The sequence below is a fragment of the Neodiprion lecontei genome, chromosome 6 (genome assembly GCF_021901455.1).
Source record: "Neodiprion lecontei isolate iyNeoLeco1 chromosome 6, iyNeoLeco1.1, whole genome shotgun sequence".
NCBI classification, from domain to species: domain Eukaryota; kingdom Metazoa; phylum Arthropoda; class Insecta; order Hymenoptera; family Diprionidae; genus Neodiprion; species Neodiprion lecontei.
Window position 1 is genome coordinate 1,818,518 of NC_060265.1, and position 26,545 is coordinate 1,845,062.

General features: G+C 40.0%; 1 protein-coding gene across 1 annotated transcript in view; it reads right to left on the reverse strand.

Annotated features, from left to right (window-relative positions):
* LOC107218698 (neurobeachin) overlaps nucleotides 1–26,545 on the reverse strand; it is a 162,706-nt gene that overhangs the window by 59,003 nt on the left and 77,158 nt on the right. The window contains exons 3-37 of the mRNA XM_046743880.1: nucleotides 21,169–21,295; nucleotides 20,696–20,796; nucleotides 20,113–20,208; nucleotides 18,744–18,865; nucleotides 18,509–18,635; nucleotides 18,295–18,414; nucleotides 18,059–18,205; nucleotides 17,773–17,880; nucleotides 16,695–16,835; nucleotides 16,458–16,603; nucleotides 16,104–16,317; nucleotides 14,109–14,361; nucleotides 13,818–13,960; nucleotides 13,529–13,719; nucleotides 13,347–13,455; nucleotides 13,010–13,091; nucleotides 12,590–12,906; nucleotides 12,303–12,524; nucleotides 10,447–12,217; nucleotides 10,197–10,362; nucleotides 9,972–10,125; nucleotides 9,468–9,647; nucleotides 8,768–8,908; nucleotides 8,524–8,634; nucleotides 8,262–8,433; nucleotides 5,943–6,302; nucleotides 4,541–4,671; nucleotides 3,565–3,678; nucleotides 2,511–2,718; nucleotides 2,073–2,411; nucleotides 1,506–1,632; nucleotides 1,294–1,402; nucleotides 841–1,016; nucleotides 488–762; nucleotides 177–313 (exon numbers count right to left, since the gene is read on the reverse strand). Of these exons, the coding sequence (XP_046599836.1) occupies nucleotides 177–313; nucleotides 488–762; nucleotides 841–1,016; nucleotides 1,294–1,402; nucleotides 1,506–1,632; nucleotides 2,073–2,411; nucleotides 2,511–2,718; nucleotides 3,565–3,678; nucleotides 4,541–4,671; nucleotides 5,943–6,302; nucleotides 8,262–8,433; nucleotides 8,524–8,634; nucleotides 8,768–8,908; nucleotides 9,468–9,647; nucleotides 9,972–10,125; nucleotides 10,197–10,362; nucleotides 10,447–12,217; nucleotides 12,303–12,524; nucleotides 12,590–12,906; nucleotides 13,010–13,091; nucleotides 13,347–13,455; nucleotides 13,529–13,719; nucleotides 13,818–13,960; nucleotides 14,109–14,361; nucleotides 16,104–16,317; nucleotides 16,458–16,603; nucleotides 16,695–16,835; nucleotides 17,773–17,880; nucleotides 18,059–18,205; nucleotides 18,295–18,414; nucleotides 18,509–18,635; nucleotides 18,744–18,865; nucleotides 20,113–20,208; nucleotides 20,696–20,796; nucleotides 21,169–21,295 (7,437 nt within the window). The remainder of the gene's footprint in view (nucleotides 1–176; nucleotides 314–487; nucleotides 763–840; nucleotides 1,017–1,293; nucleotides 1,403–1,505; nucleotides 1,633–2,072; nucleotides 2,412–2,510; nucleotides 2,719–3,564; nucleotides 3,679–4,540; nucleotides 4,672–5,942; nucleotides 6,303–8,261; nucleotides 8,434–8,523; nucleotides 8,635–8,767; nucleotides 8,909–9,467; nucleotides 9,648–9,971; nucleotides 10,126–10,196; nucleotides 10,363–10,446; nucleotides 12,218–12,302; nucleotides 12,525–12,589; nucleotides 12,907–13,009; nucleotides 13,092–13,346; nucleotides 13,456–13,528; nucleotides 13,720–13,817; nucleotides 13,961–14,108; nucleotides 14,362–16,103; nucleotides 16,318–16,457; nucleotides 16,604–16,694; nucleotides 16,836–17,772; nucleotides 17,881–18,058; nucleotides 18,206–18,294; nucleotides 18,415–18,508; nucleotides 18,636–18,743; nucleotides 18,866–20,112; nucleotides 20,209–20,695; nucleotides 20,797–21,168; nucleotides 21,296–26,545) is intronic.

A 26,545-nucleotide genomic window follows, 5' to 3' on the forward strand; every position in this document is an offset into this window, starting at 1 on the left:
AATGCGCCCGTTTGCCGCAGGTGAGCCGCAATTGCGCGATAACGTTCCAGCCGGTTGACGAAAATCTATCAACGCGACGTTGAAACTCGAGACTTCGCCCCTTGCCAACAAATTCAATTGCTCTAACGGCTATTCGCTGTATGTATCCATATATATTATGTAAAAAAAAAACTCACCTCAGTGTCGATCTTCTTTATTTCGGGGTCGTCCTCGTCCACCTCGAAGTATAATTCCGTAGATGTGACAGAGATGATACCCGGCGCCACAATTCCTGGTGCTATCAGTTTGCCCTTCGTGCTAATGTTCACTGGGCCTGTGAATGACGTTGAAATATTTATAAAGTTTGTACCGAATAGCGTTGGTGAATATTTTCACTAAAAAATTTGATTACGATATAAAACTTGCACCGTTATGCAAAATACACAACTAATTGGAATAAATTCAATTATAACTGAACCGTCAGTCTGTTTCACTGAAATCAACTTACCCGTAAGATCATTGTCAAGGTCCCTGTCGTCCGAGAGTAATTCACTGTCGTCCATGAGGTCTGCAGATTGTATTTGCTGCTGATGAGCTCGTGAAGCAGCGAGATGAGCATGGAATTCTTCTCGAGCTTGAAGAATCGCGTCTTCAGGTGCACCGTGTTCGAGGGCTGCCTTGAGAGTGGCTTCAGGATGACTAGAGCCTAGCGGATTGTGCACGAAACGTTTTCGCCTCCGTGCATCATCCTCCCAAGCATCTAGTTTCCAGAATTCTGCCATCCTGATGACGATGAGCGAATAAATAAGGTTAGGGATTCTCTAGCGTGAGAGGAAAGAGAAAGAGATTACTAAGTCTAACCTTGCTGCCATCGGGTCCATGTATCCCCAGGCACCATGTTTGTTGGACAGTATATTGCGAACTTTTTCTAAAACTCGACTTGCGATCACGTTGTCTCTTCTTCGAGCTGCCGTTATTAGGTGATCGCACATTCGCTCCTCTTCTCGACGGTCCAAAAGAGTTTGAGCACACTGCGACTGAAATACGAGTTACCTTTGATTAGCGAAGTACTTGTGTTTAGTAGAAAATGTGAGAAGTGTGAAATAATAGTATATTTCACATGAAGATGTCTCTTGGTGGCTTGCCACAAGGAAAAATTAAACCTAAACTACTTTATATGAGTTTAGTCAAAGGCTCGAATTGGTGAGGCATAATTCACTGTCAACGGAAGTTGTAAAATTGATTGATTAGGCAATTTCTAAGCTTGACTCACAACAATATAATTTAGAACGCATAAAGTTCGAGACTACTCACTTCGAAGTCGGCGTGTTTAAGTACGTCATCGGCTCGCATCCTGTTCAGGATGAATTCTGCCTCATTTGCTACCCGAACTATGTGATCCTTCATGGCGTGAGATAGCAGCCTATAAAAATAAGTGACATTTTCAGATTCAGTTCACGTCATATGAGTAAAATAAGCGGAGGTATGTTGTCGGTGATGAAATTGAGCCGTGACTGTTGACTTACCTTCCTTCATTAATCAGTTCAATGAAAGCAAGACCCGCGTGTTTCTGCAAAGAATTTTGCCACTCCTGCGAACACAACAGCATGACAAGTTCCACAACGGAATTGCTGTTCTTGAAGGTGGTCAATCCTAATGAGGACAGGAAAAAAATGTAAAATTAATGCATCTCGCCGACTAGACACGATTTTATAGGCCTCTCTCAGTTCAATGTTCGGACAAGGGTGCATTTTAATGTACTTTTACTGTCATTCGTTTCACGACTTGAATTTTAATTTCTCATGTCCAGACATCCATCCTACATTAAATGCATACCAATAAGGTTGCCGCTGACGTTACACAAGAAGACCTTGAGACAATAAACTGAGAGTGTTATAAGTTTAAGTTATAGCCATAAAAATGTAACGCTAATACATTAAGCAGTGTTTATTAGACGGAAAAATGTTGTAACATGATTTCTCGAGTAAAGTAATCAACGCGCATTCGTGCTGAAACGTTAGTTGCAATCGTGGAAAAGATTCGCGAAAAGAAACTCGCAGGTTTTATCAATTTATTTTAAACTTTACACGAACCTTTGCCCTCCATAAGCAATTCTTGTCCGTGTGAACCAACAAGGGTTTTTGACAAGAATGGTGCAAAATCCACCATAATTTCTCTGAGTAGTGGGCATACGGAGCCCAAGGCCATTTCGAGCTTTTGTGTGAGCGAAGCTTCTCGCGATGGTGTTGGTATAGGAAGATGATCAACCAGTCCTTTAATTGGCAGATCGTCAGGCCGCGGCGATGTCGCTGTCATCATCAATCTATCTGGCACTCGTACAACCGATATTTCAGCTGTTGGTTTTTCACCACGTTCAGTATTAGCCAACATTTCCTGGTCCAAGACATTGCCTTCATTGTCGGGAATATCGCCTGAAAAGAACGAAAAAGAACAATACATAAAACTGGGGGATCGAACAAGATGATCAACTAATAACAAGCTGAAACGTGTGTTGAAATTATTTTTCTCACCCCGCGAGTGAGCAATATTATGAATATTCCGAGGATCCTCTCTTGGATTTGTAGCAGAAATGGAATCTCCATCTTCATTGAGATTGACATCGGTCCAAGCATCTTCGGAGGAATTAAGCTTGTTTTCGTTATCAGTAGTCGCTTCCGAAGGACTGGGATCCGCGGTCATATTACTCTGGTGTATTGTTTCTTCGCTTGAGTCGTTACTCTAATAAAGAATGAACAAGATAGGATTTAAATTTAACTCTTGATAGTTGATTAAATTTCCAACTTCGGTGAAATCATGAAAAATCTGTTTGCTTTGATCTTTCTTTGTGCAATCGATCTGTACGTAAGTGATTGTGCAAACAAGCGGAAAATTGCATGGTGTAACATCCTAAGATTTTACAATGAACAAAAATAAAATTCAGTAGACGTTCCATCAGTTCAACGCGAATATGTGGACCTTTTTACTCCTATCTTATACAACAGTTTGATGAATTGAGAAAGATAATCGCAACTGGCATCTGCAAAGTAAACTTTGTATACCGTACTTCGACGTTATTCCAGGCAAAAGCATGTAATTGTATTACTGTAACTAAGAAATCTTCTAAAATTCTCAAATTTCTTATACAAGACATTCAACTAAATTAATTATTGTATCAAACTTCTATAATATGGCAATCAATTAGTTTCACTCTGAAATTACTGTATAAACCTATGAATTGTAAACGAATATCCATGCGATTAGTAATACACATCTCACACAAAAACCGTTAATCAAATACAAGTAGAATAAATAAAGCACTTCATCGCTATGTAAGCCTGAAAAATAAAAAAACTTACTTTCGATGCAAGTATAAATCTGTGTATGTGTGATATTTATTTACACCAATGAAGAAACTGGTAACTTCGTGCAAAATTTAATGGTAATTAACCGAAAAATAACACTTTTAATTGAAATCCGAAAATTTGTTATGATTGTTTAGGTAGACTTTGAAGCAGCTGTAGCAAAGTTGTGAAAAATTCTCGCCATCTTTTTTAGGAACGTAGAATCCAACCAAATTTTTTATACCTGAATATTTCTTGGGAGTGGCTCAGGTCTTGGAGCATAACCAAGCGTAGAGTCAGGTAAGGCGTAATTGTCCTCCAGGATAGTCCGTGACCGAGGTACGCCACTATGACCTCCCTTCAGAACCGGTAGTTAGTACGCATAGCAATGCAAGCAAAGGAAGTTATCAGATAAGTCAAGGAAAAATGCCATACCTGCTTCAGTAAATAAACCGGACTTGTGGACCAATTTAAACGTTGTTCTTCGACAGATAGTTCTTTTCAAAACCAAATAATTTTTTTCTTACTCCCTTTCCCAGTGTAAGTATAAAAATTAATTACACATTCACGTCGTACTATTCTACACATAAGATGCTTGTTATGCTGCGTTAATTACTGAATTTAGACAACGATTTTCAAACTAAGTATTGATAAGGTTTTAGTTACAACTGGAATACTTTAATTTCTGATCTAATATGTTCGATTAACTATATCACAGAATATTATAGGAACATAGAGTAAAGTTTGTCAAATAGTTTCTAATCTAGTTAATTGAATCTGCTTCTAATGCACTAGTATTATTAGTACAAACATTATTACTTCTTATTAATCCGGTAAAACTACGTTTTAGAACTATAATAGAAAGTTTATAGGGATACAATAGCTTGATTTTTGTTAAATATCTCTGTCGTAAGCATGGCAAATTGAATTGTGTGGAAGTTGAGTTTTGATACACAATATACGTAAAATTTTAATAAAGAAACTTGGTAAAACTGCGCACGGTTTGCAGACAGTTGCATATGTATATCTGTTTCTTTGGAATCATGTAAGGACTCATGCAGCTGCCATGATTATTTAATTTGTGCACAATATATAATAAACATATAAATATGTGAGACACATTTAAATAACTTGAAGAATGAAGGAGGTTGTGTGCGCACATAAAGTAAATATCGTGGTGGCGCTAAATGTTAATCCGATTATTCGATTACATGAATTACCTTGATAGATGCGGGGCCACTCGAGGAAACTTCATGGTCAGCCAATATGGAAGAATTATTTTCACCGACAATGATAACTTCATATTCGCCATCATCTTGGGAACCAGACTGACTCATGACACCGCCGCTTCCTATAATATGTATAATGCGTGGGTAAGATGACTGATGAAAAATCGATTATTTGTACATCAATCTCAGGGAAATTACAGGGACGTTTGTCATGCTGTAAATTTCACATATACGCCATTTGGTTACACAAATAAATAATTCGAGGACAACAATCAGAAATTTTCATATTGATCATGTTCAATCAGGGATATTTTGTTCCAGGCTGGAGGATGTAAGAATTCTATGAAAAAAAAACTGAAAGTACATGGGATTAACTGAACTTGCAAAGCTAGCTCATTTATACAGATCTGTGGCTCAATCTAAGTAATTGCTATCATTACCGGACTGAAACACCATCAATACGGTGGAAAGTAAACTCACATGCAACTTGGCGCTAAAATAATTGACCGAAGCAAGTAATTACAACAAGTAAAACAACATGCTCATGCACTTACATAACGGAACAAAATTCAACTTACATTGATTTAGAAAAGTGAAATATTCTACAGGAACAACGATACATGGTAGTACATTTTTCACTCATCCTGCTGTATAGATGTATGTACTTGACGTTGCAAATGAAAATCAGAATCGTGGTATGATACTATCGCGGAACGGACCAGGTTTAGTTGATTCAAGATATACTAAAATAATGCAAACGTTGGAGAAAAATTGTCTTATTCATTACTCAACTGTATTTTCGTGTTAGTAGAATCAATCGATATTGATATTGACTAGAATTATATGATTGGTACAATACTTGACGATTCATTTTTTGCTTGAAATCAGATTGGAAGTGACAACATGGCGTACGAATTCATAATTGCCGTATAGTATTCCAGTATACTACAGAAACACCGCCTGACATCGAAAATGTGTAAAACTTTATACTGCAGGTCTTCAAACTAAGAATGTAATATTGACTCTAATCATTTACCTTAGATGAGCGAGTTTATTGTAAGATTTCAAAGTCCTACTCGGAACGTTCACCACTGATATATTTATATTCGAGTTTGAATAAACTATTTTCAGTATAATTCATAATACCAACAAGCTAAAGGCGTGTTTTTTTTTTTATTACAGCAAAAAGGGGAATAGGATAGGATTACCAAAACTACAGTATTACATTATTTAAAACAAGCCAAAATAATAATAACGACCATAATAACGAGATGTAGGAGTAATAAGTACAGTAATAATAAAAATAATAACAACAATAATACGAAACGAAAATTCATTCTGTACTCAGAGGGAGCGAAGACGAGCAGTTCAAGGAATATGTACGAGCAATTACCTTGCAGACCGACACCAGAATTTCTATGATAGAGATTTCGGGGCTGATCGATATGCTTTTGAAGCGTATGATGGTGATTGTTGTTATTATGGTGATGATAATGATGATGGTGATGGAAGTTATAGTTATTCGAGTGATGGTTCGAGGAATGGTTATTGTGGTTATTCGGGAGATAATAACTGGATGGGGGCTGGCGACTAGTGTGCCTGGCAGCCGGTGGTAGTGGGTGCTGGTGGTGGTGCTGGCTGGTGTGGTGGTTCGCATTGGCGTTGGGGTGAGACCCCGGGAGGAACTGAGGGTACACATGGTGAGACCACTGCGGAAACAGTGGTCGCCCTCCTCCACCACCACTCCCATCTGCTGCGGAACCACATTATCCACCTTTACTTTCGTCCTTCTTTCATTTTCAAGCTACGTGCTAGTTCTCGCATTCTACTACGCCAGATACAGAGTCTAGTCCTATTCAGCTCCACTTCACAATATTGAACCAAAAGGGAAAAATAGTCGCGACAACTAAGCGATTACGATTTTCTCAATGTTTGTCAATCTTTTCCATACCAATGTAGAATTAACAGTGACGGTATTTGTCGAATGAAATTTTTTTTACAATCATTAGAAAGCTAATTCATCCAAATGTTTTGCACTTCTGACTCTATGCGAATGATAAAAATTGAAAGAAAACAATAAATGACGTTGAACTGTGATGTAAGAAATAATACTGAAAAGATACCAGAAAAGAACATTCGTTTGAGAAGTCTAAGAATTTTGCTGTCATCAAAAGTAATTCATTTTAAATGGAGACCCTAAAGTCGAATTCTTAAGATAAGAATTTTGCATGGCAAAGTGGGAAAAACATGGAGACTATAGGGGTAAAGGGCGATGATTGAAAAGACGATGTGCTATTTTGATCACTCTTACAAGAGAACTTTTATCCTAAGATTTTTTCACTTTCTATATAGATCCAACAGACGGTCAAATACCCCAAATTCACGGATGCTTGATTTTTCAAAATAAAGAAGCTCCAACTTCGAGCTTTAAGCTGTTTCGGAACCGAATTGTGACGATGAAATAAAATCGGTTACACAGTTCATGATGTACGTGATGTTATGAACTGATGAAGAGTAATATTAAAAATATATTGGTAAATGAGTGCAGACACATTCGACAAACATCAAAACTCTCACTGTCAGATACAGATAAGAAGATAATATTTATATCTACACCAGTGCAACCACGCATGCTTTTCTACCATTTGGAGTAAAGTGTTAAGATGTAATGTTTATTTATCGCTAGTGCAATTGTGATTTTCTATAACTACCTAATGTAATGTTTTTCTAAAAGAATATCAGATTCTTTCATTTTAATAATCAGTAGAATGATGAGTTTTTCTTCAAGGACATGGTAAGATAATGTTGACGCTCCTTTGCCATTTTTTTCGTACGAATTGATAGAAGAGAAAATGTATTGATGGGTGTGGTACATTCAGCACATCAATTGGGTATGTATGCAATATTTAAAAAAGTTTTATACCAACGTTAGTTCACACGAAGTGTTAGAGTTATACTAGTTTTTGTATGAATTCAAAATCAGCAAGGACAAAAGGTGAAAACCATTTCAGTCTACAAACATGAATAATATCTGAACTACTGGTTCGTTGCTCTGCTGGTGCTTGCATTGGTGAAACACTTTGTTACATGCGGTTACAGAAATTGTAATACATGCCGTATGTTTAAGTGATGGCAGGAATCAAATTAAACAAACCTGATTACACTATGAAAAGTATCGGTTTTGACAATATCTCAAACTAAATGGAAAATTTATTTATCTGACACGTAAGAGTTTTGACTAATTGTAAGAATAAACAAGACAATCTTCTTGTACCAGTACTTCTTCACGTCACTTTGAAAGAAACGATTCGTACGTTATGGGCATGTTTTAATCATTATGACAAAAAAAAAAAAAAATTACTAGATTCAAAAACGTAACACAGCAAAAAACTGATAAAAGTGACCCAGAGAATAGATGGTTCGAAATAGAAAAATAATATGAATCACCTACACGAGTCAATCAAACGAGGAACGTGTCTATTATTAATAACATAGCATCGAGTGATTAATTAATGTTCGTAAATTAAGTGATAAATTATGAAATCGATTTAAGCCACAGAATTACGTCGATATCGTGGGTTGAAATTTTACTTCGTAGTTTCATTGACTGAGTCAACTATTCAGTATGTTTGAAACGTTAAATCAAATCTTCTTATTCATCATAGCAGATTAGTAAACGATTTTATACAGGAATAATAAGAGAGAAACTAACCTGACGGACTTCCGGGCCTAATGTTAGTTCCATTTGTTTGTACATTTTGAACTGGGCTCGGCGGTCGTTGAGGAATTGGTGGTTCCAGTATGTCGCGATATTTGGACACCATTAGTACAGAGATGAAGTAAACTATAGCCAGGGACAGAAACTGAGCCTGCTTGGTTTCTTCCTGTAACGAGATATGAAATATTAAACAAGTTTTGTAAACAAAAAAAACCTATGTTTCAAGATGAAGTACGTACGTAAGAAAGAAACTTACAACATCTCTGTAAATAACAGCTCTTAGGCGATTAACATCCATATCCTGCAACAACTTTTCAGGATCTTTGACCGGGCTTAGCTGCTGAGTTGCCAGCTTGTCCAAAACAATCTGAAAATGGACCGAATTTTAAATAAGTTCAACCCATGTCTGACTAATATGTGCATAGTACGTGATATGTGCATAATAAACGTAATTAATTATTTCAATTTTAGCGAGAAAGATTTGTGTAAAGATAACGTACCGTAGGCGAGGTCTGAGCTCCTCTTATGAGCGACTGTATGTGCTGTGATTTATTACTAGAACCGATCTGCCGACCTAACATGCTGTAAGGTCTGCCACGTTCTTTACACTCTAAGCAGTTTCTAACAGCACATGTACAGACCTAAACAAGCAATATGTTATATAATTACACATAAAAACGTATATAAAACTCGACGAAGGCTACTGATTAATTTGATTGTCATATCTACCTATTCTAGGTAATATTTACTGGTCGATTTTGAAGCCCTAAGTAAATCTAAGTGCATTACCTCGTTTAGAGTTTTATTCATATACAATTCTAAACTAGATACAGATTTATTATACTCAAAAATGCACAATAATATAAACGATTAGAGAAATCTGAAGTACACCGCTGCACACGATGTGATACTTAGATAAAGGGAATAAATTCTGATTTCAATATTCACCATGTAAAATTGCTTTCAAAAACGACTATTACATAATGCTACAGGTCAGGATCAAGAAACTGCGATCGAAGTCAGCTGTTTTCAATATTTAGTAGAAATACTGCGGCTATATTGTACAAATAAAAATTTTAAGAAATTAACAGATTTTGGAATAAGGATTTCAAATATGTACAGAACTATTCGAGTATTTCAGAATTTTTATTTTTTGTTTCTGATAAGAAAATAATTTGAAAAACATAAATAAATACAAACCAATCGTAGACATTGCCGTAGGATCCCACCGCTGGACATATTTTTCTCTGCCTCTAGTTCTCCAAAATTTAATGAACTAGCGAAAATGAGTACGTCGGCCATATTGACTAGTCTTTGCAGAAAGGAAACAGCTACCTCAATTGGCATACCCTGAGTCGGCTCTATTACATCCAGTTCGCTCTAACAGAATTATTTGTTTATTAATGATTAAAAATGAACAAATATACACTCTTACGGCGTTTCTTGTTTCAAACATGTGTTTCGGTTCAGAAATTTTTTTTTTCACAATCTATTCGTCGCGCAAATCATTACATTTGTAAACACTCCAATGCAAAACGGGTAATGGCTATGCGACTACTATAGAATACATAAATGTATTGCTCAAGTGTTAAAAATGCAAGATACAGGTAATCTAAATTAGGTTTTCAGAGAGAAAATAAACTGCTGTTATGATGTAATATTTAATTATATATTGAAATGAAACATTAATTCATGTATACTCACGTTGGGCGAAGTCGCAGATGCAAGTAACGGAAGGAGACCACCGCAGGCTATTATAAGATTGTCGGCAAGCTGAGATATCAAATGAACAGTATTCACTACGAATATAGCATTCTCGCTGCTGTTTACAAAGTCTAATACAGACTTTGTTGAATGGCTGCAAGAGGGGACATAAAAATCAGTTAATACAGATTATATCTAATTCGAAGTCTTCTTTACACTACGTACCTTCTCCAGACTTGAATGTCAGTTTCCAGCGAAAACAGAACGTCGGAAAGTAATCTCTGATGTATGTACGACCATTTGAACTCGGGTATCCTAAATGGAGGTCGTGTAGGGCCTGGACTGAACATCGGTCTTGTGGAAGGGTTTCCTTGCTTTGCTCGTTTTGACTCTGAAGATAAAAATAATGTTTTATCATTGATTTGTGAGTTATGAAATTGGTAGATGGTGTCTCTTAACGAATAGATTCACGCACCAAAGTGATTAGGGTCTACTTGTGTCGATGTTGAGGCACTCCTTGGTCGCTTTTGGGGTGACGACATCTTACGCAACGGAATGGGCAGAGAAGGTGCGTCATCCATACTTCCATCGGTGATAGTCTCAGAGGGAACAATTGGCAGGCTGGATCTGCGATGAGCGTCTATGTGATCTGTAGTTAAGTTATTCAACAACTGATCGTCAGTCGTAATAGTTTTAGAACTAACAATTTTAGGCACACCGTCGGGTAAATTTTTTGTTGCATCACAGACCGTCGATATTGTTGGAATATGCTGTTTAGGATTTGGCACTTGAGTCACATTACCTACAGAACTTTGAACGTCACTAATATTAGAAACACTATCTTCTATTTTTATCGTTTCAGTCCTCACAGGAATGTCTGTTTTATTATCACTTATGCTAATAGAAACATTGGACGGTTCTCCTGAACGTTCATCATTTACCTCCTCTTTGTCTTTTTCTTCATTGCCATTATCATTACCATTAACAACAGCACTTTTATCCTCTATTACAGTCTCGACCGTGCTATTATCTTCGTTACTTCTTAACTCACTATCTGCTACCGATCCCAAATCATTACCCTCCACATCTATTTTCTCTTTACACGCTTCAGAGGTTTCTATTACACTAGTTGAGCAAATTAGACTTTTTACATTTTCTGCGTTTTCATCTTTCTTTTCTTCGTCAGTCTTGACGCCAACGCTTCCATCATCACCTTCGGGTATTTTTTCATTGCTAACATTCTCCTCCTCAACCGGCGGAGTTTTTACAACATCCTTAATGACTTTGTTCAAATCATCCTGATTCAAACTGACTTTGACCTCTTCGTTTTCTATAACATCTTGATGATCGTCCGCTGAAGGTTTCTCGACGTCTGTACTAACTTTTGATTCATTTTCATCAACAACCGGATTTTCAGATTCCAATTCTACATTGGTGTCAGTTTTTACAACCGAAGACGTGGTTACCAAGTCTTTGGCAGATTCAACAGATTCTTTATGCTCATCAAGAACAACCTTTTCCACTGCGTTTTTGTCAATAGTACTTTCATCGCTAGCATTATCTTCGGGTTTTTTATGTTCTTCGAACTTCTCTTCACCCTCATTTTCTGCCATTGGCTCAGCTTGAGCCTCTGTTGTTGCTTCGGTTTTAGTTTCACCCACTATTTTTGATTCATCAGTTTCATCTTCTGCGTCTCCTTGAGAAACTTTCGACTCCACTTCTTCCTTGATTTTGGACTCAGCATCTTTTGCCAAGGTTTCATCACTATCTTCTTCATCAATCGGCGTTATTGCTGGACTGTTATCTTCTCTTACAATCAATGGAGAACCTGCATCACTCTGTGACTCTTGAGTGTTGGTAATAGTTTCTTTCCTTGTTTCTTGCATCATTGAATCTGGACTGGAGCTTTCTATTTTATGAACGTCACTGTACAAATCGCTAGAGCTTTCAATAGATATAATCTCGCTAGTTTCATGCGTTGTTGGCAACGAAATTGGTTCACTGTTCGCCTCCTCAAGAATAGTCGGTGTGTCGGAATTATTCTCCCGAGCTGTCGTCGGTGTTTCAGGTTTGTCACTTAGCCGAGAATCTAACGACACTGTCTCACTAGATTGCAATGTATCCAACGTTTCACTACGAGATTTGATTAAGGCTGGACTTCCGTCACTTTCCGTATTGTCTATTGAATTGAGATCGCAGCTGCATGATTCGTCCAAGCGATCAGCCGCGTCTGGATTGTCAAATTCCTGAAAACCGCACAATTTTGGCGATGTTAACATGAATGTGCTGAAAGTAAAAGTTTCTACAGTAAGAAGTGAAATAAATAATAACCTTGTAATGTTCTTCCGAATTCGGCAGAGTAGGCTGCTGAGCATTGGTCCAAGGTATCGGTCTAGTGTAACCATTATTACCAGAGTGTTGTTGATCCCATCCTGATATTGTGCTGATTGGCCTCTGTTGGCGCAGTTCCGGATCCGTTATGTTGTCCGACCTCTGACGCTCGTAATGTTCGTACATTTGTGCAAATTGTAATTTAAACTCTTCGTATGACACCTAAAATATTCAATCGACAGATTGTCAAATTTCGCTAAATTCCGTCGTAAATATTGTACACTTACTTTCGAATGAACGATGGCCAATGTATCGACCCAGACTCGCCATCCTCCATACTCGTGTTTAATAGCATGATGAAGAAGCATACGGAACAACGAGTAAACCATATCCGAAATCTTTTGTTCCTCTGCATTTTTTGGGTGTATGTAGGCCATTGCGATCAACCATTCTTGCCATACGGACATTTGCAAAACGGTCCGTCGGTTTTCACGATTGTTGTTACAGAGCAAAGTCATGTCCGAGAGAAACAGTTTCTTCACTTCTAGCAACTGTTCCGTTTGCTTTGACTGTCTCACCAAAGTTGCAACGACTTTTAATATCACTAAAAAAGGGCAAAAAATATTATAAATGAACAAATTCTAGTCCAGAAAATAAAATCTTCTAAGATCCGAATCATCTGAAATTGGATAAGACTTGTAATTTACTTGGATTTTCCAATCGGTAGAGCGATTCAGGCTCAGGATGTCGAGTGTACAGGATTTGTTGACTTATATGTTCAGTCATGATCTGTAACAAATTATGTTGAAAATTAATTTTGAAGGGAGTTTTCTCGACCGTGTAAGATATCTGGGCATTTTCTTGGTATCCTCGGTTGTCAAATTAAAAATATAAAAACGACGTTTCGGCCCTTGGGGGGGCTCCTCAGACCATAATTTATTAAAAGAAAGAAAAAAACTTTGTACGTTGTTTTTACGTTTTTAATTTGATGACCAACGACACCGAAAAAATACCCACGTCAAACATTGATCTTGGTATCCGCACCTCGTAAAGAACGTTGTATGTTGGCAGGGACAGAGTCTCTTCGTTCAGCAACAGTCTTTCAGCCAACAGTGTATAGAGATTATGCGGACTCATGACATCGTACTTTCTCCTGGATCAAAAATTTCCTTAGTATTTTGAATATCGTGATATGAAAATTCATGACGTTTGATATTAATCCTTACTTATGCGTGCTGCGACTCAAGAAAAATCCGAGCAGCTTAAGAGCTTGAAGACGTATTAATTGACTCTCCGCAGCCAAGAGCTTGAAAATTGTTCGCACTCCTTGTTTAGCGTCAAACGCAGGCACCATAGATGACGGATGTTCTGACATCAGAGATATCAGCATTTGCAGAACGTCGTGCAAATTGTCATCCTGAATGTGATGGGGACCAAATCAGTGGTTGCAATAAAAGAAATTAGTGAACTATGGCGGATAAAAACAAAAAAAAAAATGTATATAAAAATGCTCACCTCATGCATCGTTGTTAAATAATTGAGAATGCTTTGCAGCTCATCGTCCTTCACGCCGTTTCCTATCATTATCAATTGCTTTAAAAATAACAGGATGTACGAACGTATCGTCAAAATGTCCTTCTGCTGCGGACGGGGTCCGTCTAAAAATTGATTAATCAAAATAATTAATAACTACGCCAAGATAATTTATACTTTTTTCCTCCCCAAAGCCCTTGAACATCATCCTGTAAAATTGACGGCATTAAGGTGAAATAACTGAGATGCATAGTGAAATAGTAGACCACATACCCAGTCCCTTGGGTGTAATGCCGCTCTTTGCTCTTGGATTAGCTACCCAGTAGTAATACTTTAGAGTGTGTACGGTTTGCAGCACTGTTGATACTCTTCTGACGTTTGAATATATTTGGGTATCGCTGAGGAATTCGGTTGCCAGGTATGAGTACAGGCGAGATTGTACTGGTGCCGGAGTGTAAATCCATAAGGCAGGATTAAAGAGGACATGGTCCAGCAGCTGCCATGTCAGGAATGAAAAGTAAAACAACTACATCACCATGGATCTGCCTGTCCTTAGGACACACCAATCTAGCCGACTTTTCATTTTTTTTTTCCCATCAAATTCATTAAATATTTATGTCAATGCAGTAAAGAAAAAAAGACTGTATTTTTATGTTAATCTCTTAATGCCAGTTTGCAAGTGTCTAATTTTGGTTTCGATGGTCAAGATTATTCGCCGTTTACATTTTTCACGAGAATTCATTGACACAGATTGGATAATTGTACACAAAACGACATATTGTATCAATATGAATTACAGGACTTAAGCCACAACGGATAGAAGAGTTTACAAGTGGTAGACATTCAACATTCAACATGTTTGACATAATGGCTACTGTAATTGGTGACGAATCGTTAACATGAGGACAAAATGAAGGATGATGAAAGAACATGATTGAATCTAATTTTTAACTGCAAAATGCGCGTCGAGAAAAGTCAAATTTAGATGCACAAAAGAGACTCGGTTAGCAGATCAGCAAAACGTTGTAGAAAAATAAATTTTACAAGCAGTCGCAGAGTAATGATTGAAATAAAAAAGTAGAGAATAATCAAAGCTTCGGAAACTTTCCAAGTGCAATAAAGAGAACTGCAGTACGTTTGCTTCAGGAGGAAGTCTTTCAATGGAAATGAATCATTGTAATTCATGACCGATTCGAATACGCCGCGTACACGCCGTCGTTCAATTATTTTAAATCGAATACAGAAATGGAAAAACTTATCTTTTCGAGCTCATTTGTTAAGTGTGAAAATGTAATGAGATTTTTTGCGAATACTTCAAGAAATTCGAATGGAAATATAATTTTTAGACAGTTCTATTGGCAATAAAAATAAAATATTGCAGAGGCATTAGAAAAGAAACAAATTTGAAAGTCGGTAGATTGCATGCTAGTCCATTGATTGAGAAACTTAGAAGTAGCTTAGTAAATAATTCAGCCATGCTGAAGGGATCTTGAGTACGAATCATGTCAAGCAAGGGGTTCTATGACTAATCAATAGGTGTACTGCAAATTATAGCTGTACAAACGTAACAACAATCAAAAAGACTGTCTAATACAGAATGCTAATTGTTGGGATAATACTTTTAGCTAGTCGTTACTACGTTTGGGAAGAATATACTCGGAGAGATTATAAAACTTAGCTAAAATCGGTATCCCGAGATGCAAGGTAGAAATTATATTCAAATAAACATAATGGAATCAGGCAACTAATAGTCGTTCTCTATGGAGGAAAGTTTTCATATACAGGTAATACGCTGTTCATGCGACGTACATAAAGTTAACGTAAAGAAAAAATAACTCGATCATGTCAGACACTCTTAACATAGACAGATTTTGAATTCACGTCTGTAAAAATTATTTTCCTGGGAAGTGTTAAATGCCTATTTATTTTGGAGTCTGATTTAAACGAGCATTCAAACCTAATGCCTAATTTGGCATCATCATATCTCTATGAATAATGAATATGAATCGTATTTCTAACCAAACGATTCTAACGATACATGTATATACCAGTGTCATCACCAATTTGATTTTCAGTGTAATCGAACGATTTATTCTGTATTCATTGTTGTAGATAATCGTGCACGCAGTTCCTGGGGCTGATGTATGAATACAAAATTTTCGTACAAATCACTCGTTATTACATGTACACCCTAACGTGATTTTTCGTCCATCGAATGATGACTAGTATCGTACAACGGTGTACTGTACGTAATTTAGTGTGTTATACCTGTTTCAGTAAAAGGTCGCTGTTGGCACTCAGACATGTGACGAGGTGCTTCGTAAGCTCCAAAAACGAAGCCAACACCTCTGTAGTCAGGTGGTCCCGGCTTGCCCGTTGAAGCATGTAGCTGATCACTAAAAATCCTCGATTCTGAACCATATGCTGTTGTACCGTTTGCGAACTCTCTACCAAATCGCAGATGAAGCCCAACAGCTTCGAACTGGAACATGATGTTTCTCGTGAAATGACCAACAACTCAGCAGAACATGTATGAGTACTGATTCGGTACCGAGACCCGAAACGAATTACTCTCGTGTTGTGAAACGATAACACATCTTATCAAGATTTTCTTATAATCACCATAAGGTCGGATCCCTTTTGATATCATTAGCAGTGACGCAATCGTACGACATGTCTAGCTGGGAGAACAACGGGAACAGAACTTGTATTCCGCCGATGGAATTCAAGGTACTGTGGATAGAGTGAGTGATGACAGCTTTTACTTCCTGTAATGATGAAGAGAAATCGGTGTACACGTTGTAGAGTTCGAGTGCAATGGAGATAGATTGGAGGAAGTTTGCAAGGTGTGTTCCGAACCTGCAGCATGAGAGCGTGGGGCGTGTGGACAAAATAAGACATGTTGCCTTTTGGAGCGCTCTGCAAGCATAGCTGCGAGTCCGTCGCAACGGGGTTGTACATAAAGACTATAGCGTTCGATAACTTTCCATCGTAGAGTACCTGCAATCAAATTTAATGTACAGTTTATTTTATGGGAAAATATGAAAAATATCGCGCCATTACCTACAGTAGTGGTACATCATATCAATAAACTCATTTCATTAGCCTTTGTCTGTACCTACTAAACTTTACGTTCGTCAGACAATAACAGCGTTACTAGTTTCGCAGATACGTATCTACAATGAACCACGGATTGTACAGGTACCGAATGCGCATGACATCGTGATGATTTCGCAATTCTCACGGTACCAAGTATCGGTATAATCTATTTTTTCTTTCGTATGAAATCGTAATTACGTTTGGTCGGAAGATTAATTGTATCGTGATTGGATTTTTACCTTCAATTTCTTGTCAAAGTTGAATCGAATACCGGTCTCGATATTCTGACGATCGTATAGGTATAAAAAAAAAAAAGACTACTAAATATTCATATGCCAGAAAAAAATACTGACAACTCGAAAGTCAAGCATGCGTCAAAAGTGTTTCGTAACAAAATTTGCTTGTCAAAGAAAAAACTGAAATACAACCACAAGAAATTAACAGTGTTCTCGACTCTATTATCTACGACAAAGTAACGACACTCAATTACCTGCATAGTTGTTATTCAAACAAAAATAAATGATTTTTTTTTGCAACTGAAATGATATGTAAAATCTACAAATTTACCAAGAAAGAAGCTCTTAACTACCTACGTTAAATTCATGCGAAAATTATGTCGACGCATGACCAAATTTATTTATCCACAACGTAAAATACAATATGCAAGCGATCTGATTCTGTGTTATCAGACTCTGAAACGATTACCTTGGATGAACTCTATTTATTTTTATGCACTGTCTTTTCTGCTTTTCACAAACTATAACAATAAGCGGTAATCCGAGGAGGGTAAATTTAATAATTACAAATTAAATGATAAATCAAAACGCAAAATGCTTACAGGCTGTATACTTTGGTCCAACATGCTAACGGGCTCCTGCTCGTCACTCACCCTTTTGTGATTGTCAGGTAGATTGAGGTAACATTCGTTATCAAACCGGAACTGGCTCTGAAATTGAATTTCCGAATAAATTGCTACACTATACGAAATAGAATATAATTTACTGTATTCCGTCAATTAGTGGATAATTAGTTCGACCGCGGACACCGAATTATCTGTCTGACTGCGCCGTGCGACAGCATGTCTCCTCCTACATCGGCGGTGTGAAATAAAACTGTGCAGGTACCTTGTATCCAGGGCCCAGTCTGTGCATCGCGCATATTTGATGCGTGGTAAGTGCTTCGCTGAATAAGTATATCGCGCTCATTTGCCCGCAAAACACACGTTCCTCGTCCAATTCCGGCGTGGCACCGATGTAGCATTTATCGAATGGCTGGAACGGCATAAGGTCACGTTTAAGGTAATCGCCGGCTAATCTGGCCGCACCTTTTTCCAACAAACGATTAAAAACCGAGTACTCACGTCGTTGGTCGAAACGAACCATGCCATTTCCGTACTCGAGGCTAGCTGCCCGTTCACCAGACACTTTATTTCGCTCTTCGTCCATCTGTTATATATGTACACTATCGCGATCATGTACCACTGAGGAATGAAAACGGTAAGGATTAGCGAACGGTCGATTTTCACGTCCGAGAAAAATGGGAGAAACTGAAATTAGACGGTCGATGAAACTCACCTTTCGTGGTTGAAACTCGTATTTGACACAATGCTGGAAGCCCTTCCCTTTGACCTTCATAGAAGTGAGCACCAAGCAATTTCCTACAAAGTGTGCCGAGTACCCGACCCCTTTGCTTGTTTTGAAACTGTACGCAGGGTGGAAAATAGACGTCGATTAACAGAACTTGTCGAGATCAAATTCAACAGCAATAATTCGGTCTCGTTGAGGCGAAACGCGATAGCGGGTTACTTACCAGTACAAGTAAGGCTTCTCGCGTTCAATGTTTACTGAGTTTATAGGGTCAAGTCTAAACCAGGTCGTAAATGTGAATCCATTCTCGTACGGCCATTTCGCAAGAGGTGGTAAGACCACGGCCTGAAATTCGTTAAAACAATTTTTGCGTCGTCGGGTGTTCAATGAATTACGAAAATGAGGAGAACGGAAGAATTAAGGAGCCACGAGTAAATTAGAGGAAGAAGGAATCTCAAAGGATTTCAAATAAACTGTTGAACAGAGTTTAAAAGCGTTTCGTCAGTTCACCTTCGACGCGAATACTTTATTATTTGCTCGATAATTGGGTTTCGCAAAGCGGTCTGTTCGGTTTGCGACATTTTAAGCCAGTGACCAAAGGCTTTGAAGTCTGTTCATAGTCTACGTGCTATGGACTAAGGATAATTGATAAGCCGCGTTCGGCAACTTTGGCGAGGAACTCGCCCTTCGAGTTTCCAGTGTCACAGCGTCACACTGACGAAGCTCGTATACCTACACGTAATTTGTAGCGTAGTCTATATTCCGCCTGTTCGAAGTTTATCAACGTTGCCAACACCTAGACCTGGCCTATCGCCGGTGTTTAACCGAGTAAATTAACTGCAGAAAAGGAGTCCGTGATGAACATCGAACTCGCCAAAATTCACCCTCCGTATGAGGTGTAATTCAACCGTATACGAACGACAGGCGTTGCGAATGCGAGTAAATACTCTTACTATACACCAGCCAGCACCGAGTGAATTCGGGCGCCAGAGAATGCGAAAAACGAATACGTGATTCGCATCTTTGATCATTCCTTATTTTTTTTTTTCTTTCATTTCATTTCAGTGATATTCAGGATTTTGAAATTTCAATAATTTCTGCGATTCGTAAGCAGAGCTGCTGCGGAGGGTCGGAATATTCCGCGATTCCCGAACAAAGGTGGACGTAGGGTCTTGTTTATTTTTCGTTTCCGTCTTTTTATTTTTTCCTCTTTTTTTTTCTCTACGCTTTAGATAAGCCGAATAGGTACATATATTGTATAAAACGTATCTCGATACGGGTAACTACTGTATACACACAGACGATGTATCGCCGAGGTGTGTTTTTTGATACGACGACGCGACAGTCAGGGTATGTATGTACGTACCTGACAAGGAGAGGAGAATGTATGCGCTTAATCTAATGTATACACATATATAGAATGGATGCGTGTGTGCGTGCGTACGTGTGTTTATCTACGCGCGATATCCGATACACGAAATAGCAACGTTCAGTTTCGCAGTGAGCGGCGAGAAAGGGAGAAGGAGAAAAGAAAAACTCAACGAGATACGGGAGCAAATATAGGTGTAAGGTGGGGGAAAATATTGACTCACCGAACCCTTTCTTCCAGGAAAACTGAAAAATACATCCGGCCCGTTCCTTTGTGGCATTTGGCGAAGAACGTTCAACAGCTTGGCCGAGTGTCTTGGCTGCGAAAACCACCTTATTGTCAATAATTGCAAAGAAATTTTCTCCTTTCGGATTTTACACAGCTTCAAAGCAGTCCGATACTTTGGTGAAGTTTGTTTTTTAGTTTTACAACCAGCTGGAAACGATAGAAAGAGAGAGACAGAGAGAGAGAGAATGAAATACAGCACATTGTGAAGAGCTGGCCGGTCTTCCGGACTTTTTACGGCAGTTGATCTCCGTTTCCCTGTTCCTGTTTTTCTAGTTTCGGTTCATCGGCGTGATACATGAGACAATTTCACGCCCAAGATATTACGATAAATCACCTGTAGTGAATCGGAACTTTTTTTTTTAAATTTATCTACTCATTTTTATTTTTTTTAACAACATTCAAAGTTATCGTACAATATACGAATTACGAACTTGTTGTTCAAGATGCAGGGTGAGCATAACGTATCGATTAACAATAGCGTCTAGTGAACAGCGGTATAGTTTGTATTTTATACGTACCCATTTCCCTTTCACCGCTTTCATCGCTCCGAACAAGAGCTTCAACTCTTTCACCGTGATGCTGTAGCTCGCCAACACTCCAAGCATGTCGATAAGCAAGTCTTGAAAGAACAATGTATACGTACACCTTTTAGAGAAATTGGAGAACGACTTAAAATCGTTGAACGAATTCTCGCTCTCCATCTACATGCATCCCGAACGGATGAGATTCGAACACGTTTCGGGAAAACAAATACGCCAACTTCACCCGTCTCTCAACAAGTGGTATGTAAAGATGAGAAATAAAATAAAAACGCAAATAAATAAATAAATAAACAAAGACAAGGTCGACGTCCGTGTAGATCTGATAATTGAGTAATTAAACGCGAGCGCACAATGTGCACACCATAGATGTCCAGGAGTTATTGATCTGGCAGCAGTGAGCCGAAGGCAAATATATATCCGAGGTAAATAGGAAGCGAAGTCATGAATACCTGCGACGACAGTTTCAGCCCGGGTTAGCCGGTGAAGCACGTGCTCGATCAGACCGACGTCGGTACAAGCCTGGAGATTGCGAACGCTCTTCCTGAGTATGGCTATGAAGACGCTCCATATTTCCGCCTGGAATAATACAAGGTGAAAAGTATATATCAGGATTAATTCAATACCAGCTCCCCCATCGAGTGGGGCGTAGATTATACATCTGGGGAATACGACGAGAGGAAGGGCGGATAAGAGGCGCACCGAGGATGATACGGCTCGTAAAGAATTCATCGCAGTTGAATCCGCGCCGTACACGTGCGAGGCCGCTTCGCGGATTCGAAAAATCGCCGTCCATATTTCCGGGTGCACTCGGTGCTCGGTGCGGCGGTATCGCGGCCTCTTCACCGGTCTCGTATAATAATATTGAAAATCCTGGGATTGATATCCGGAGACCTGCCCCTGGCCGATAAACAAGACCGTTGAAATTCCGAAGCTCGTTCCTATTCAATCGCGAGCGTATTAACCCTCTGCGATTCGGTCCGACCAGCAATCGCACAGCTCTCGAAGACCCCTTGTGTATGGAAGGCCGGGCGTGCGTGTCTACCTCTACACGCAAACGTCACGGGGGATCCGGACCGGAAACAGGACCAGAGGCTGGTACACGGAGCGTGAGGAGGAGTGCGGTCTGTTTGAGAGACGAGTTCGAAATGTTTGCGGATAGTTACCAGCTACGGATGGGCATGCCGCCGGAAGACGGGAGGATTTCGACCCCGAGGATGATGGGACAGGGTCAATCCTCCGACCGCAGTCCTCGCCGCGCTATGCGACGTCCTCCTTCGCGACTGCTGGCTGTTTCTGCGAGGTCCGAGATCGCGGAATCGCGGAGGTATCGTAGGAGCTTTTTGCGGTGGGCCAAAAATTAAAGGGACGCTGCCTGGCCCGCTTTATGGATCAAAACTCGGGGCGTGGGTAAGCCCGGCGTAATCCGAGTCTTGAAGCGGTTCTTTTCAACGAGGCCCGCGCCATTGTCGCGGTGTGACTAAAGGTTTTTTACTGTCGCGTGTAAGTACCACGGGGTTGCGAAAAGTGTGCCGGGAATAATGGACAAGGTTGTAATGTGACGTTGAATCTCGGTGTCAAACGTCGAATCGTCGCTTCGATCAATTTTCATCCCATGGCTTGGGATGAGGAGGAAGAAGCAGAGGGTCGGAGGATCGAGCCGGCGGAATAACGATGAGGTTTTTGCACGACGGGACCGCGCCTCCCGCCGGCGTATAAGCTTTTTGTATCGAATCTCCTCGACTGTGTGATAATATACGGGATTAATAACTGGCAATGAACGCGTTCGTCTTTTTTCATCCCGTTTTTTCCGCCTCTTTCTCGTTGTAAACAATTACCCTGGCGAGGATGATGGATTTCAGAAGTCCGGGAATCCGCGATTCTCCGACCACCTTCGTCGAGGAGACGGTTTATTGAAATATCGTCGAATCAACCGTATACATATACGCAGGTGTACCTTTGGATACGGTGTACGCGTGTTTCGCGATCCTGAATCAATTTATCGCAGTTATAAACCCGCGCGCATATACAGCATAGCTGTAAACCGTAAACTGTCAACCCTAAACCCCATCGCGATCGGATGAATCGTAATAAAGCGTTTCGCGCCCGGAATCGCCTCTCCTCTTCACGCGTTATGGAAAGTTATTGCATCCTGCACGAGCGTCGGGCATATTATCTCGATTCGAGTAAATAGCCGAGAACAACGTTAATTATCAAACACCGAGCAAATTCTAATACAATAAACGCTGAAATTTCCGTTTGCCGCGTTTCATTTCATAGAAATATCCGAGTAACATACCGGACCTTTGATATTCGCGCGCAGACGATTGGGAAAAATTCCGATGATAATTAATCAATTATCCGCTGAGCCGTGAGCTAGTTTTTTTGTTGCGCATCGACGGACCGGCGTAATCGTGGAAAATAAAAACACGGGCAATATTGGTTCGCGGGAAAAGCACGATGAAGCACGTAGAATCAATAAGTACCAACCCGGCCAACCGTCCTGAGGGTATTTGCCTAGAATTAGGACCTGCCGCACGACGTCTATTTTCCAACGTTATACCAACGCGATCGCAGACGAAGCGGGAATTGGAGGCGGCTAGGTGATTACACTCGCTTATACGTACACCGCACGATACCCCGAAGCGTTGCGAGCAAATTAGCGTAAAGTAACAGAAAAGCAATCGCATCAAATTCGCCGATTCGGTTATAAAAAGTTAATTTGCAATTTTCCTTTCTTCTCTTTCGCACTTTGTTCCTCTTCCCCCCGGCTCGTTTCGATCACAAGTCCGCGATTCTGCACGGGCGAAGAGAATGCAAAGTCTGATTTTCCGATTCGACATAAAAGCGTTAATTGGCGTAAGCCCCTTTCGTCAACAACATTGATCCCGCCGGCGCTGCCCAGAGCCCTAATTCTGTTTCGACACTGGGAGTGATCGGTCGCCTGGAACTCCCGACATCGCGACTAGTACAGGGGATTACACTCGACCCTTGCTCTGCGATCGGCGAGCTATCCGAATAATATTTCCATCGACATGTCTGCTTATTTTCGCACACGTCGCGCGTTCCGTTTATCCGCGGTAACGTCGTCGAAAAAACAAACCTTTACCAATGGCCGATAGACGCTGTACGACGACTGAATGATTCAATGGAAAAGCGGACAGGTAATCAGCTGCCTTCTTTGTCCTACTCCTTCGTTTCTACATCCCTCCCCATTTTCCCGGCAGGTGCCAGTCTCGCCTGAGTCTTTGATCTCTGACGGCGGCAGCCTCTTTTCACCGATATCATCCGTCTGAAGGGTATGAAAATTTTCACTTGATCCGCATCCTCGTTTGATGGAATTGGAAAATTGTGCGGTGACACGTTGTTATTGGACGCAGGCTCGAGTGAGAAAAGGAAGAGAAAGAAGAAGATGAAGAAACAGACGTGTCATGAAAAATCGATCGTGATATGGAAGTATTTCGTACCGCTGTACTCCTCACAGAGACTAAAGACTTTCCTCTCGAACTATGGAGCACCGATTCCCGAGAAGCATATATGTGTCTACGTATAAGATGCAGGGACACAACGAAGCAACAGGCCCTGCGAACAGCCGTCAATGTAACGAAGCTCGAGACGTGTTTCGAAAAATGAACCCCCAAGTTAAAATTTAGATTCAGTAGGCCGAATTGCGTCATTTCGATGTATATAAACGACAGATCATCTCGACTTATCAGTCTCTTTCTCGAACCGTCACTTTCCTTCCGGATTCCCACCGACCCGGCATAGCTGAAAAGCGATGCGAATCCGTTTTTGTAAACCGGATGAATGTTCCTCACTCGGCATCGGAGACACAGGGTGACCATAACTGATCAATGATTATTTTTCCTTACTTTTCTTCGATGATTCTTTACAGGAGCACTGCGTCGATATTATTCGCAGGAGGAGACGGGCAGCATGCAACGGAATGTGAGGGAGATCGGAAACTCTGATTAATTTCTCCACGTAGTTGAAACAAGTTTTTTCGGACAAATTCTCGTAGAGTTTACAATTTAATTTGTCATGCATTGCTGAATAAAAGTACCTGCCCCAGTTTGACGGTATCTACGCTTTGAGCTTTGATAAAATGATAGCAAACGTAGTTGGGCGACTCAATTAGAGAAGTTGTAATTTTTTATCTTTGTTAATTTTTTTTTTTTTTTTTGCTGAATGAAAATCGCCCGAACTCTGCGTGGTAGCAGACAAAGAATTGTCCTATTTAATTACGCTTTGGAGTTTTTTTTATTTTCCATTCCTTTTCTCTCGCGTCAAACCACGAATGCACAGAACAATCTGAATATGACACATTTTAAAATAATTTATTCTTTTCGTACAAAGTATAATCAAGGTCTGTGAAATAAATTTCTTTGAGGATCAAACGCCGCCGAGCCGTGCTGCCATGGCCTGCGGTTCCCTCTTTCGTTCATCAAAAACTAAATCAGAACAATTAGCCGAACATTTTCCACTGCGCGGAAATTGTACAATACCCCGTGAACGAAAAGCAAAACTTAGAAATTGCAATAATTATTGAGGGATTCGCTGTGTTCGTTGATTTTAAAGAACTGGAAAGGAACAGGCAGCAGAGATTTGGTCGAAAATTCATGCTTAAAAAAAAATTGTAACGACATTTTCGACGTTTCGATTAATGGATGGAAACGTGACTCTCGGAAGTCCCGAATAATTGTTTACGTAATGATTTTGAAGTTAGCAAACAAACGCGTGCAACTTTTTGAAAATACAAAAACGGCGTCCAGTTTTATCTTCACAATTCTATAAAAGTATTGCGAGTTCAAGGTATATACCAAAATAGTTATTATCGGACTTTGCCGCCTTATTCGAATGAACATTAGAACGTTTGGCCGCTAATCCTGGCCGCTAGTTTGAGCCTCGTACTTCGGACCGGTCTCCTCAACCTGAAACGGAGAGTCAAGGTACGCGTGTACGTGTACCATGGTTAAATCCCACCTCGAGTTACCGGCATGAAGGGGATATTTCGCGGAGTCCTGCAGAGGCCGAAGTCGAGAACGATAGGGAGAGGTTAAAGCTTTGGGAAACTCGTATAATCCTCGGGCTGATATACAGTCGGGTTCGCAGGGCCGAGCGCTTTGAGAGATAACAAACGAGTACTAGTCGCAGGACCTCGAGGGAGGAAGGCGGAAAGCCACGGGGTGACGGGTCGAAAGTTTGTTCGGCAACCATGAGAAGGAATCGAGAGACAAGAAGATAAGTAACGCCGGCGCGCGAGGTGCCGAGGATCCGACTTACCATGCAAATCGCCGCCGAGCCATCGCACTGCTTTATTACGTCTGTACGTCTCTTACCCTGTTCCAAGGAATTCTTAAACAGATTTCGACAACTCTCATCTCGCTTTACAACTGCCGACGAAACGAGCACCGAACCTTTTGCCTTATCAACGTTCCGAAGTGTGCCTACCGACCCGGCAGGTTGGCCTACGTCGCAATAATCGTGGTAGGTACAAGAGAGAAGAGGGTGCGAACTCGACTTACGTCATTAGATGCTCTCAGGTTAAGGAGAGCCCTTTAATCTCTTCCTCGAGCACCCTATACTTCGTTCTTTATAGCTTCGCACGCCTAACGCACACACCTTGTTACCGGCCACTTCTGAGTTGGCCTGGAAAGATCTTTACCTGAAGCATCTGGCGTTTACCGTATCGACTTTCTTCTCAGGTAGGTACAATAGACAGCAGAAGTTGGCAAATTATTTCCCCGCTCCCGAGAGTACAAACTCCGGGATAATTGTTCGTTTATTGTATTTTTCCAATCAGTCTTCGCAGCAGGTATATATACGGCA